Source organism: Girardinichthys multiradiatus, chromosome 6, assembly GCF_021462225.1.
Source record: "Girardinichthys multiradiatus isolate DD_20200921_A chromosome 6, DD_fGirMul_XY1, whole genome shotgun sequence".
NCBI classification, from domain to species: domain Eukaryota; kingdom Metazoa; phylum Chordata; class Actinopteri; order Cyprinodontiformes; family Goodeidae; genus Girardinichthys; species Girardinichthys multiradiatus.
Genome location: NC_061799.1, coordinates 44765528 through 44779293, shown reverse-complemented (window position 1 = coordinate 44779293; position 13766 = coordinate 44765528). Strand labels below are relative to the sequence as shown.

Below are 13766 nucleotides of genomic sequence, written 5' to 3'. Positions count from 1 at the left end.
TACCCTCACCTATGGCCATAAACTTTGGGTCATGACCGAAAGAACGAGATCCCGGATACAAGAGGCTGAAATGAACCTCCGTAGGGTGGCCGGGCACTCCCTTAGAGATAGGGTGAGGAGCTTGGCCATCCGGGAGGGGCTCGGAGTAGAGCCGCTGGTCCTCCACATCGAGGGGAGCCAGTTGGGGTGGCTCGGGCATCTATACCGGACGCCTCTTGGACGCCTTCCTCGGGAGGAGGCCCAGGACACCCTGGAGGGACTATCTCTCGGCTGGCCTGGGAACGCCTTGGGCTCCCCCTGGAGGAGGTGTCTGGGTGTCTCTGCTGAGTCTGCTGACCCCTTGACCCGGTCCCGGATAAAACGGAAGACAACGAGCACTAACATAATTAAACAGAGTTTGATCCCTCCAACCCACATATAAAACTGCTGCTGCTGATTGACAGCTCAGCTCAAGCTCCTGAATGATTTAATTGTTTTTGAATCTGACAACAGATGCAAAAAATCTGCCTCACATGATGCAGAAACACTAAAAACATCCATGTTTCCACAAACAATTTTATCTTGGAGTTGAATTTAGAAACAGACTGTTATCTGTTATTGGGCTGCAGATGCTAGGAAAACTGCTTTTATTAACAACCTGAAGATGGCGCTGTTGTTTAGAGTCAGTGGAGACAAGATACAGAGAAGACGCAATAGTGATGAATATTATTTAACTGCAGCTTAAAACCCATCAGGTAAAGGCAGTCGGACAGATACACAACCGTATGTTAAAAGTTTCCATCATTTGGTCTGTTTTTCCTTGCTGTTCTACTCCAGTCCAGCAGGGGGCGGAAAACGGACCAATCAGCTGCTTTGTCTCAGTGTGACGTCCAGCGGAAGTAAAACTAAAGGCTCCAGCAGCAGCTTGTTTGGACTCAGCTGGAAGACGGTTGTGTTTTCGTATCTCAGCTGAATATTTCAGTAGTTTCAGTAACAATGTCTTCAGTTCAGCATCTGAGAGAGTTTATCAGAGAGCGACTAACTGCTGCTGCTGAAGAAATCTTCTCAGAGGTTGAGAAAACCATCGTCCGCTACGAGGAGGACGTCAGACTGCTGGGAACCTGCTGGAAACCCCAGATAAACACGACCAGAACCGGTAAGAAATTACACAGAGCTGTAGGTTTCCAAACTGGTCTCAGTCTCTTTGCTTCATAGCAGCTTGAATTTTACAACCTTAAATTTAGCACAGAGTCTCAGCTTCCGTTTTGGCTGCTAAGAAAATATTTTAAGGAATCCATAGAAACCTCAGAGCAGCTTTACTTAAAAATCTAATATACTGTTGAAAACTGGGCCTGATCCAACGTGATCCAGAAAGACAACGCGTTGATTATCTATGACAGCTGCGGATTGTTGTTTACATTGATAGATATTAGAGAGTCCAGCATCAAGGCCAGAAACCAACAAACTGATCCAATAATCACAACCATGCAGCTGGAGCTGTGAAAAATCAACGGACAGCATGGTGATCTTTGCAGCGCAGCAGGTATACCTGTCAGCACCATAATACTCTGCTTATAGATGTATGTTTAGGGAGAGGACATATTTCTATCTGTCATACCATCAGCAATTTGTTTAGCTCTAATTTGAGCTATATATATTTTTTTTAAATTGGAGAGACAGATACTTATCATGCCTGCGTGCCACAGCGATGTCCAGTATAATAATATTTATTCTTCCACATATAGACTGGAAATTAACTGGATCCCAAGCTGCTTTAAGGGATGTTTGTTTAGCACCACTTCAGTTCAGGTTTGACATGTTTTGGATATTTTCTAATAATTATAGAATAATAATTCAGGCGGTGTTGGATCATTTTAACCTGTTAAAAAGTTTTTCTCCAGATCCAGATTCAGATTAGCCCATCTGATCAGTGGGAGAAGGCCTTTAATGGCTTTCTGAATTACAAGCTAACATCTGCAGATGGTCCTGATCATAACGAGTGTTACTGTGGGACACAGAGGGACGTTTATGATTTTTTTAAATCCAGAATGTTACATCTGCTTAGCGTTGGCTAGAATTACCTTTTAAATCGTTTTGGTTATCCCTCCACAAGTTTCTTAGGTTATTTTGCTGACCCATTCCTGCTGACAGAACATGGATAACTGGGTCAGGCTCCTTACTCACACGCCCCTCTTCAGCCTTTGCTCACTGATTTTCTATTGGATTGAGATCAGGGCTTTGTGGGGAAGACTCCAGAACATTGACTCGTCTTTAAGCAGCTTTGTGATTAAGCTGGTGCTGTGATTTGGATCGCTGTCCGTTTGGGAGACCCATTTGTTCCCAAGCTTTAACTTCCTGGCTGATGTCCTGAGATGTAGCTTCAATATTTCCACATAACCTTCTTTCCTCATGATGTCATCTATTTTGTAATGTGCACCACTTCCTCCTGGAGAACCCCCCCCCCCACAGCATGATGCTGCCACCCCTGTACTTCCTGTTGGCCACAGTTCTGAGGTTTGCTGGCTTACATTGTTTCATTAAAATGTAACCATGGTCATTATGGCCCAGAATAATTAGCTAACTGTAATCTTGCTTTCTTTGTTACCTTTTGGGGTCTTCTTCCCGTCAGAGTGGCCTTTCAGTCCATGTTTGCACAGGACTCGTTTCATCAGCTTCAGCAGCATCTTCCAGAGGTTACTAGCTTTTATTCTGGGTTGATCCACACATTTCAGATCTGAACACGGTCATCCCTGGGACACAGAATCCATCTTCTTCCTGGAGAGTATATTGGCTGGACGTCCCCATGCTGTTTTGTTCCTGCAGATGAATGTTGAACCTTCAGGCATCTGGATGTTGGACCAATGGATGGACCAGACCAGTCGAGGTCCACAGCTCTCTTTCTGTTTCCTTTGGGTTTGTTTTTAGGCAGAATGACATGTGAGCAAAATGACTCTAGACGGTTTTACAGTTTAGGGACAGAGAACCTTGCCTGCTTGTGCTTTAATCAAACATTTTAGGTTGTTGTGTTTTATTAGGAGCTTTAAGCTCAATTTGTTTAAGTTTGCTTTGTTCTTTTCTTCTATCAAGTTATTAAAAGAATCCCCAAAAAATGTGCGACCTGAACAGTGCTGACGAATGATTCTCACCAATTAATGATCTGTTGTGTTCCTTGTCCCTCCAGACCTCCTAAAGCAGCATGGTAGCAATCAAGAGGAAGTTCTCAATGAGCAGCAGAGGCCACCCAGTGTAAACCAGGAAGAACCAGAACCCTTAAATCTTAAAGTTAACCAGGAGGTGCTGGAACATCGACAGATTAAAGAGGAGCCAGAACCGCTACGCGTTAAAGAAGAAGAGGAGGAACTCTGTCTGGAGGTAGAGGAGTTTGTCTTGAAGGAGGAAACTCTTACCTTCATGGAGACTCCCACTTATCAAGAAATAGACTTTGGTGAAGCAGGACCGAGCAGTGAGCAGCTTTACTCTCAGGATTCTGATGATCAGAACCGAGATCAGGAAGAAAGCTACTCTCCTGTGTCAGAGAGTCGGTCCGATTCTGTCACAGATGCTTGTGTAACCTGTGATGTTTGTTTAAAAGGTTTTAAATGTAAGTATAGTTTATACCGTCATCAGAGAATTCACTCAGGTGTGAAGGCTCACACGTGTTCCATATGTTTCAAAAGGTTCACTCAAGGTTCTCATTTAAGAGCCCACATGAGAACCCACACAGGTGAGAGGCCTTTCTCCTGTGAGACGTGTGGGAAAAGCTACACACAAGTCGGTGGTTTAAATGCCCACATGAGAACCCACACGGGCGAGAGGCCTTATTCATGTGAGATATGTGGGAAAAGTTTCATCAGTTGTGCTAATCTGATTTGTCACAGGGGAACCCACACAGGTGAACGGGCATTTTCATGTGAAACATGTGGAAAAAGCTTCATTCAGAAGCGAAGTTTAAACGCCCACATGAGGATTCACACAGGTGAGGGGCGATGTTCGTGCGAAACGTGTGGGAAAAGTTTCTCAGACAGGTGGTTTCTGAATGCCCACATGAGAATCCACACAGGTGAGAAGCTGTATTCCTGTAAGACCTGTGGAAAAAGTTTCTCCAAGAACTCGACGTTAAAAGTCCACATGATCACACACACAGGCGAGAGGCCGTATCTATGCGACATGTGTGGGAAGGCTTGTATTAGTAGAAGTTATTTGAAAGTTCACATGAGAACCCACACAGGGGAGAGGCCGTTTACATGTGGGAAATGTGGAAAAAGTTTCATTCAAAGTGGAAATTTAAACGTTCACATGAGAAGTCACACAGATGAAAGGTAGAAAGTGACTGTCGGCTGATTTTAGGTCCTCCGTCTCATCTGGATCCGGTTTCTCCCCCAGAATCTGGTTTCTCCTGGTTTAGAAGTTAAGGGTCAGGTTCGGGGTCTTCACCTTTTCCAATGTTTCTTCTTATTCTTGCTGCAGCTAATAATTTTACATTATTTTTATTTTTTAGAATAAATGATAATATCAAATGATTAATTAATTAATTTCACCAGAAAAGTTCATTTTTCCCATTAAATAAAAATAGAAACAATCTAGCTTGTTAAAGTCAGAGTTATGTGTATAAAGTTATGTAAAAAGTTCAGCCGAAGGAAATAATCTTTCAGTGACAGTTTTTAGTTAAAATGAGATATGACTAATTGTAACTTTAAAATGACTAATTTTTGTTAAAATATTCACATTAACTTCTCAAATAAATGTGATTGAAACAGGATGTAGTAGAATCAGTTGTTTCTTCTGCATCAAGTCATAAATACACACATTAGTCACTTCAGAGATGATTTATGATGTGAAAGAACTGATGACTGGTGGTTTATTTCTGGTTCACATGCGGCCAGTCTGTCTCTGCCTCTCCCCTCTCCGCTGCTGCAGTTGATAACTAACATCTAGAGTTCTGATTATCATCTGCTCACTTGAAGAACTTCAACACTATAGATCGGTTCTGATGTTAAAAACAATGAAGAACTGTTCTAAGCAGCCTCGTTAAGGACCAATCAGACGCTCCGCAGCCAGAGCCAGCCAATGACTGGAGCCTGGCTTAAAGGGACAGAGACACCCTGCATCAGAGGTTCACCCGTCTCCTGCTGCTTGCTGGGAAGGGAGACACGGCGCATACAGCAACTTGGAGGATGAAACCCGTCTTATACAGAATTCTGCCTCACTCTACGTTTTCCAGACAGAATCAGAACAGGATTTTATGATTGTATCAATGTAGGATTTCATTCAGCTTCTCAGCTGCTGTCAGAGAACATCTTGGAGATGTTTGGACCCAGCTGCTGTCAGGTCCAAACATCTCCTAGACGTTCTCTGACAGCAGCTGGGATGTATGGACCCGGCTGCTGTCAGGAGCATCGACTCCTGACGGGTCATCAGAAACCAGTTTGTTCTTTTTTTGGTTTAAGGTAGACCAACAGGTCCAATAAAAACCACTTCAGTCCTATTTGGGTTCAGTTTCATGAAAATGACGCCACTTGGTTCTTGTGCAGAGTCCAGATTGTTCTGATTTGTAGTTCTAATGATACATCCGTAGCAAACGGCTTATGAGCTCAGACCTGTCATCCAAGGCCCGTTTTAGCAAGTCGGACACGTCAGAAAGTCAATTTATTGGCTTTCAGTTTGGACCCATAAAATAGCAGCTTATGTTTCATTGTTTAGGAACTGATTGAATCATTTCTATAATTGTGTAATCATCATATTCTGCCAATTTAAAATACTTTTTGCAACATGTTTTCTGTTATCTCTTCATTATTATCGTCTCCTTCTTCCTCAGAGTTGATGGATCAGCTCTGAGTTCAGGGTTTGAGATGTTTCTCTCCCAGATGAAGACCACAGGTGCTTCCTGGACTGATTCTTTCAGTTCAGTCGATGCTTGTAACTGTCATCGTGTTATTAAAGTGAAAAGCCACAGCTAACGGTGTGGAGGCTGCAGAGCACAAACCCACACAGCTGCAGGAAGGAGAAAGTTCGATTTTATTTCCTTTATGAAGACATTGAGGTTCTGATGGGACATCTTGGATTGTTCAACAACCAGCAGACCGAGGCTGTCATTAAGATGATGCTTCCACATGTCTCAGCTGCAGTGGAGTATCATGACTGACTAGTAGTGTCTCCGATTGGACCTTCTCTACCTGAACCAAGCTGTGACCTCTACCTGCTGAACCCATTGATTCAGCGAGCCGGGTTTGTCATCTCCAGTCATTAAACTGAAGTTCTGACGAGCCCATAAACATCGGCGACCTTCTAATTATGCATGTTTTTAAATTCTGCATTTGTGTTAAAAAACTGCTCCAGTAAAATCTTCCGTTTATTTCCCTCAACAAGTTCTACCACCATTAACCTGAAGATGATCCCAGAAGGAAGAATCATTCTTGTGATAACTTTGGTCAGATTTACCCGATCCTGACGTTTTATTTTCATGCCTCTTTTGTGCATTTTTTATTTTTTTATACAGTTCTCTAAAAAATGTAATAGTTTTTATAAGAGATCTTTATGTTGTATTGCTGCCTTTATCTGTGTCTGAATATTATGCTTTGGACATAATCAAAATATGATTTTGTCATTTAAATTTAATTTCAACCATTATTTGGATTTCTTCATATTGTAGGTTAATAGGTGACATTATTGGGAATGTTATTGTCACATTTAAATGAACACAAAGTCGTGCAAAATGAATGCAAACTTGTAACGGCCGCTACGGTCTCAGACTCATGTCAATCATCTGATGTTCTCAGTAGAGCAGCTGTTGCTGTTATGACCTGCAGCTACATCATTCATATCCAGACACCAGATTCTGGCAGCTTTTAGGAGGAATCATGGCCCAGTCCTCCAGGTCACTAATATTATTGGGTTTGCTTCCTGCTCAGGTGTTTTCATTTTTACACTACTCGCAAGATCTTCATACTAAAAGGTTATTTGGTCTTTTGGATACAATAGATTTGACATATAACTTCTGAAATTGTAGCCAATGCACTCAACTGGTTATTCCAGTGTATTAAAAAGACTCTTAAGTACTTCGACGACTACAAGTAACTTTTACAGTAAATTATAAGTGGCCAAAGTTTAGACAGAGAAGCGAGTTTGGTTCTGCTGCCAGGCTGCTGTTCCACCCCAGTCCAGCAGGGGGCGGTAAATAGACCAATCAACTGCTTTCAGTGTGACACCCAGCGGAAGTAAACAGCAGCAGCTGGTGAGGACTCAGCTGGAACACAGCTGTGTTGTATCTCGGCTGAATGTTTCAGTAACAATGTGTTAATTTTCGCAGCAGAGAGAGTTCGGGAATTGAATCAAGATCTTCTGGTTAGAAGAAGAGATGGAGGATCAGCGCCGAACGCAGGAAATCTGCTGGAAACCTGAAATATCGCCTCAGAGAGTCGGTATGTTACCACGGAGGCCTTATTCAGCTCAGAAGATGTACCTTAACTGAGTGAAAATCCTTTTCAGAGTTTTTAAAGAGAGAAATATGTGTTTTTTTTTTTTTCGGCTGTACGGACTCCAGGTTCCTGGGCCTCGGTCGGAACCAAAACGGTCCATTTCTATCGGAAATAGCTGGCTACCCGTCAGGTTTACATGTAGTGCCGTAGAACTCACCAACACACCGTTGGTGTAACACAGCTTTAATATTTGAACATAATTAGAGCCTTAAATGAACGTTTGAAATCTCGTGGTTTAATGAGGCCGGATCAGTTTATCTCAGTTGGGTTCCTGGGATGAACCAGCAGCCAGAGAACCGGGTCAGATGGGCAGAAATTAGGCTGAACATGTAGACCTATGTTGCCTGGTTTTAAATCCAGGCCTGGGAACTTGGTGCAGGCAGTGCATCATAGTCTCCCTGGGAATGTGTGGGTTCTCTCCAGGTACTCTGGCCTCCTGCTGCAGTCCTAGAACCTGCAGTTAATTGGTGGAGCCGTTTAGGTGTGAGTTTATGGTTCCCTGTAAGGACTGGATACTCCACCACAGAAAGGCAGCAGCCCCCGACCCAGTTTGAATTAAATAAAAATAATTAATGGATTAGTTCATACATGTGGAGCTTGCTTGGATAAAGCTGCTATGATTTTCTGGGTGAAATGTTGATGAGTGGCAGTTTAGTAAATAACTCAGCTTAAAAGCATGTTTAGAGACAGGGGGCGTGGTGTGCCACAGCAAAGTGGGTCTCGTCGTGGACCGGTTTCACCAGAACTGCTGAGAATCCTCGGCTACATTTAATGGTCCACTCCTGCCCCCCATCACCAGCCTCTCACGGCCTTTTACGGTGAAAGAGTTGAAAACAACGAGACACAAAGCTGAGATCACTGCTACAAGCATGACTCTGAACATCTTATAGAACCCAGTCCTGGTTCTTAAGCCGTCTTTGTTCTGTTCACCTCTGCAGTTGTTCTGCTGACTTCTAGGGAGTCCTCGGTCGAAGAGATGAGAGAAGGAGTGGGGAGGTGCTGGTGTCTTCTTGTAGTTAGTGATGAACCTGCTTCACTTCCACAAACTTTGTGGGTCAACAGAGTTGAAATGAGCCTGGATCTTGGAAGCAGCAGCTCTTCGTTCTGTTTATTCCTGACGAGAAGTTCCTTCTGGCTGCTGTAGGTGCTGTTGCCTCTCGGTGTCTCAGACAGAGAACACGTGACTCACGTCGGTTCGAAGAGACACGTCACTGTAAACGTTGAAAAGTTAGTATTCAGATAAGTTTCCAAATATTTTCCACCAACTTTATGAGCTGGAAGAGTTTTCCTTTCTGTTCTCTAACTGCCTGCAGTCAGATGTTGTTGCTTTATCTCAAGATCATGATAAAAAAAAAAACGGATTCTATTTCATATCAACATTACAGTTAATAAATGTATTTATTTAAACTTTGAAAAAGTTACTGTTACATCTAAGGATAATTTAGAAAGACCAGTTAACCTAACAGTTATCTTTATGGACTGTGAGAGGAAGCAGGAGAAGCCACACATGCACAGTTAGAACATCTAAACTCCATGCAGGAGGATCCCGACCGGGATTCAAACCCAGAACCTTCTTCCTGCTCCACGGTGCAGCCCTGACAGAAACCAGAACATCATCCGTTCTGTAGCAGAAACAGTGAAACTGATCTGAATTAAAATCGTTTTTCTTTCAGGGATTCAACAAAATTCCAGGAAGAAAAAAATATTTCTTATTTCTGAAATATTTTACTGAGCAAAAGTCAGAGGTTCACATTCAACAAGTTACAGATTTCTTGTTTTGCTTTGTTCCTTCAGACGTTCTGAATCAACATGTTTGGAAGAAAGAAGAGGAGGATCTTTCTGAGCAGCAGCTCTGGAACCTGAAGAGGAACTCTGCTCTGGACCAGGGGGAACTCAAATACCCTCGTATAAAAGAGGAACCGGTGGAACCACAACCTTCACACACTACAGAGGAACCAGAGCTTACACGTATTAAAGAGGAACCAGAACCTACGGGGTATGAAGCAGATCAGGGACAACTGGAACGTACACAGATTAAAGAGGAACTACAACAGTCACCCAGCCAGGATGAACAGGAGGAACCAGAACCTTCACTGATTAAAGAGGAACAGGAGGAACCAGAACCTTCACTGATTAAAGAGGAACAGGAGGAACCAGAACCTTCACTGATTAAAGAGGAACAGGAGGAACCAGAACCTTCACTGATTAAAGAGGAACAGGAGGAACCAGAACCTTCACTGATTAAAGAGGAACAGGAGGAACCAGAACCTTCACTGATTAAAGAGGAACAGGAGGAACCAGAACCTTCACACATTGTGGAGGAACAGAATAACTTAGAACTTTTATGCATTAAGGAGGAACTGGAGCTTTCAAATATTACAAAGGAACCGGGGGAACCAGAATCTGCAGGTTTAGGAACAGATCAAGAGGAAGTAGAACATCTACTTATTAAAGAAGAACATGGACAACTAGAACTTTCAGACATTAAGGAGGAACAGGGTGTAGTAGAACCTTCATGTATTAAAAAGGAACACACGGAACCAGAACCTGAAGGAATTGTAGCAGAACAGGAGGAACCAGAACCTGAAGGAATTGTAGCAGTCTGTGGAGAACCAGAACATTCACAGTTTGAAGACGAGCACGAAGAACCTCAGCTGCTGTCCTTCCTGATCCACAGCAGTCAGCAGATACAGCAGCTGTTAGTGAACCACTCAACTGATGCCTTCATGGACTCCTGGTCTTCTCAGAAAAGTAGCTTCAGAGATTCAGAACCGAACATTGATCATCTTTACTGCCAATCTGGTGCTGAAGCTCAGGTCCAAAGACAGGAAGGAACCAGCTGTCCTGTGTCTGAGAGTCCGGCCCAGCCTGACCCGGATACGCCTGTAAAGTGTGACGTCTGTGGAAAAGTCTTTAAATACGAGCACAGTTTGGTCGAGCATCAGGGAATCCACTCAGGCGTGAAGCCGTATGCTTGCAACACGTGTGGAAAAAGCTTCACGCAGCCCAGCGGCTTAAAGGTCCACATGAGAATCCACACAGGTGAGAGGCCGTTCACCTGTGAGACGTGTGGGAAAAGCTTCAGGTATAGCAGCCATTTCCACGTTCACCGGAGAACACACACGGGCGAAAACTCGTTTTCATGCAAGACCTGCGGAAAGGTCTTCACCCGGATCCGCAGTTTAAACGTCCACATGAGGTTCCACACGGGCGACTGGCCGTTTTCATGTGAGACCTGCGGGAAAGGGTTCAGTAACCGCTTCCAGCTGGACGTTCACAGGAGAACCCACGCTGGCGACTGGCCGTTTTTCTGTGAAACGTGTGGAAAAGGCTTCTGTAGAAGTTTTAGTCTAAAGGTTCACAGACAAACCCACACGGCAGAGAGGCCGTTCAAGTGTGAGACGTGTGGGAAAAGCTTCCGCGATCCGTCCTATTTAAATGTTCATAAGAGAACCCACACAGGGGAGAAATACTCCTGTACAACGTGTGGGAAAAACTTCACCCAGCTTGGTAGTTTAAACGTTCACATGAGAACCCACACAGGAGAGAGGCCGTATTTATGCGTCACGTGTGGAAAAGGTTTCACCAACAGCAGCCAGCTGAGTCTTCACACCAGAACTCACACAGGCGAGAAGCCCTTCTCCTGTGAAACATGCGGGCAGAGTTTTTCCAGGAACAGCAGCTTGGTCGTTCACATGAGAACCCACACAGGGGAGAGGCCTTTTCAGTGCAGAACATGCGGTAAAAATTTCACTCAGTACGGCGTTCTGCAAATTCATGTGAGGACCCACACTGGAGAGAAGCCGTTTTCTTGTTCAGCGTGTGGAAAACGTTTTAATCAGAGCGGCAGTCTGATGAAACACATGCAGGTTCACACACACAGGAAGGTTCCTCCTTCCTGAACGGATGGAAAGTGGATCTAACCGTGGAAGGGAATGTTTTTACCCTTTTAACCGCTGGGTTTTGTTGGAGGTTTATCTTTCACACGTTGTTTGGAAAAACAGCTCGGAGCTGGAGGGTAGATGTTTCTGGTTGCATCCACTAACTTCTCTGCTGGGTTTCCATCAAACTGCTTCGTTAAACATGGTTTGACCTGTCAGGATTACTGGTTCTGTGAGACACCGGGAAATGTTTCAGCTGGAAGAAGAGCATGTAAGAGCAAAACGGGACCGGTTGCTATTTCTCTAGATTTTAGCTAAATGTAGTTATCTATTTCTGCCAGCAGGTGGCATAGCCATAAGACACTTCAATAAATCAATTACTACACTAGACTTAAGTTATTATTCCATAAAATGTTCACCATGTGAATCCCTGAATAAACTTCAGTTCATCAGCTCAGCGTTCCTTCTTTGTATCTTGAGTGAACCTCGGTTCCTCGGCAGAGAACTGGATCTCCAGCCATGGTTCTTATAATGAGACGGTGGGTCGTACATCTCCAGATATTTCCTTCAACCTCAAAATGAATCTTCCCTTCTTCATTCTGAACTTTTCCAGCAGACAGTACAATACAACCATAGAAGAAGAACTACCAAAGCAGCGCAGAAGAAGAACAGCTACGGGAGCTGAGCTGTATTGGCATTTTTGTTTGATGCTCCTGAATAGAACCGGTTCAGAAAGGATTCCTGGCCCGGTTCCGACCCGGCTCTAGATTGTCCTTGACCAGCTAACGTAGGGCTCTGGGATTTCATAGACCCTGAGTGCTTCAATAGGAGCAACTGGACTTCCTGAGAACCAAAGGAGCCTATTGGATGAGAGGTGAAACCGAACCTCTATGAAGAAAGAAAGTCCATTTGGGTTTCTATTAAAGGATTTAGGATTCTCCTGTTCTGGATGGCTGATAATCTAGACCAAGATAGCTTCAGAGTTACAGAATCAACATCAGAATAATCTCCAAAATATTGTGGAATTTCTGAATTTATTCGAACAAATAATGAACTTTCCAGAACAATCCAAATGATTTCTGTGTGGGAACAAACTGATTCCCCGGCAGAAACTCCTGCTGGGAGGAAAAAACCCAAACTGGAGCAGCATCCGGAACATCCTTATTGGTGGATCCGTTTGATGGGACAGAACCGTAAAGCATGTAAAACTGATGCAGTGTTGGATTTAAATCAAGAGTTTTACAGAAAACGACACTTTCTTTACTCAGATTTAAACCCATGCGTCACTTTTCTCTCTTACAAGGAAGAAATTTCATCAAATCTGTGATGGACTCTTTAAAACACATTGATTTTACAAATACAGTTTTTCCAGAAACATTTGGCCTCATTTTCTATTAAACTGTTGAAATGTCTCTGGTTCAGATCAGGAGGTGTTGAAACATTTCAGTTCAGGAATATAAACCGGGTCAGGAATAGAATTTTGGACAGAAATAAACAGGAATATAGAAAATGGTTCTATTGGACCCTACTGTTGATCAGAAGGGTCCAGCTAACAAACATACTAGTTACTCCTTAATTAAATAAATGTTTTTTTGACACGAGAAAAGAAAGAAAATCTTAAACAGATTCTAGTTTTCAGTCGGATCAGAACAACGTTTTATATTCAGAAATATAATTAAAATGATAAAATGTTGGTTTCTGCCATCATGTTCTGCAGTGTAGCTCCATTTAAGAGCTGCCTGTCTGAAACACCTGAAAATGCTGCAGAAACGGGTTTTGCATCTTTATGTGATTGGATCATTTAAGCCGATCCTCATGGGCCGATGTTCTGAAACCTTCTGGGCCGATGTTCTGAAACCTTCTGGCCCAACACACTGGTGGAAATTCTTTCTCTGTAGTCTGGTTCTAGAGAGTCCTGCTAATGACCCAGTTAATTGATCCAGGTGTGCTGAAGCAGAGCTACTTGTGGACCAGAGTTTGGGTCCCCTGAGTCAGAGGATTGTTGTCTAGTTAAAAGAAAGTTATTATTATTATTATTTCATTTTGATGCCAAAGATGTTCTGTTGAGCCCTGAAGGTGAGTTTAAATGTGTCCTTCATATTTTTTAAGCTATGTAAATGTGTTAGCTTATGGTAAACAACTCACTTTACTTTGATTAGACCGTCGTAATGATCTTTCTATCTGTAAATAAAACCTTTATTACACGTTCTGAGGTGTGTGCTTCACTGTATGTTAATACTGAGCTGTTCTGTCTCACTGTTTCCTTTGGTTATAAACAGAATGCGCCCAAAGCTATTTTTTTCCAGCTCAAAATGTTCAAAAGAAGCCCAACTGGGGGGAAACCAGTCCAGTCTGGCATATTGCACATCACTTCACAGTTTACTTCAGTCCCATAGAGAAAACACTAACAATGTGTACGCATGATGGTCCC

General features: G+C 43.1%; 1 protein-coding gene across 1 annotated transcript; it reads left to right on the top strand.

Moving 5' to 3' along the window:
• The first annotated feature begins 338 nt into the window (after positions 1-338).
• LOC124870148 (zinc finger protein 12-like) lies at positions 339-13544 on the top strand. The gene is made up of 4 exons (XM_047368673.1): positions 339-1135; positions 3161-4298; positions 5795-5856; positions 9249-13544. The coding sequence occupies exons 1-4, from the start codon at positions 976-978 to the stop codon at positions 11354-11356; spliced, it is 3468 nt and encodes a 1155-aa protein (XP_047224629.1). The 5' UTR covers positions 339-975; the 3' UTR covers positions 11357-13544.
• The last annotated feature ends 222 nt before the right edge of the window (positions 13545-13766 follow it).

Excerpts from the sequence above, each read along its gene's own strand:
- LOC124870148 (XM_047368673.1), top strand. The coding sequence starts at position 976 with ATGTCTTCAGTTCAGCATCTGAGAGAGTTTATCAGAGAGCGACTAACT. Across the intron at positions 4,299-5,794 it reads AGAAGTCACACAGATGAAAG|AGTTGATGGATCAGCTCTGA; the intron begins GTAGAAAGTGAC and ends CTTCTTCCTCAG. Across the intron at positions 5,857-9,248 it reads CTCCCAGATGAAGACCACAG|ACGTTCTGAATCAACATGTT; the intron begins GTGCTTCCTGGA and ends TTGTTCCTTCAG.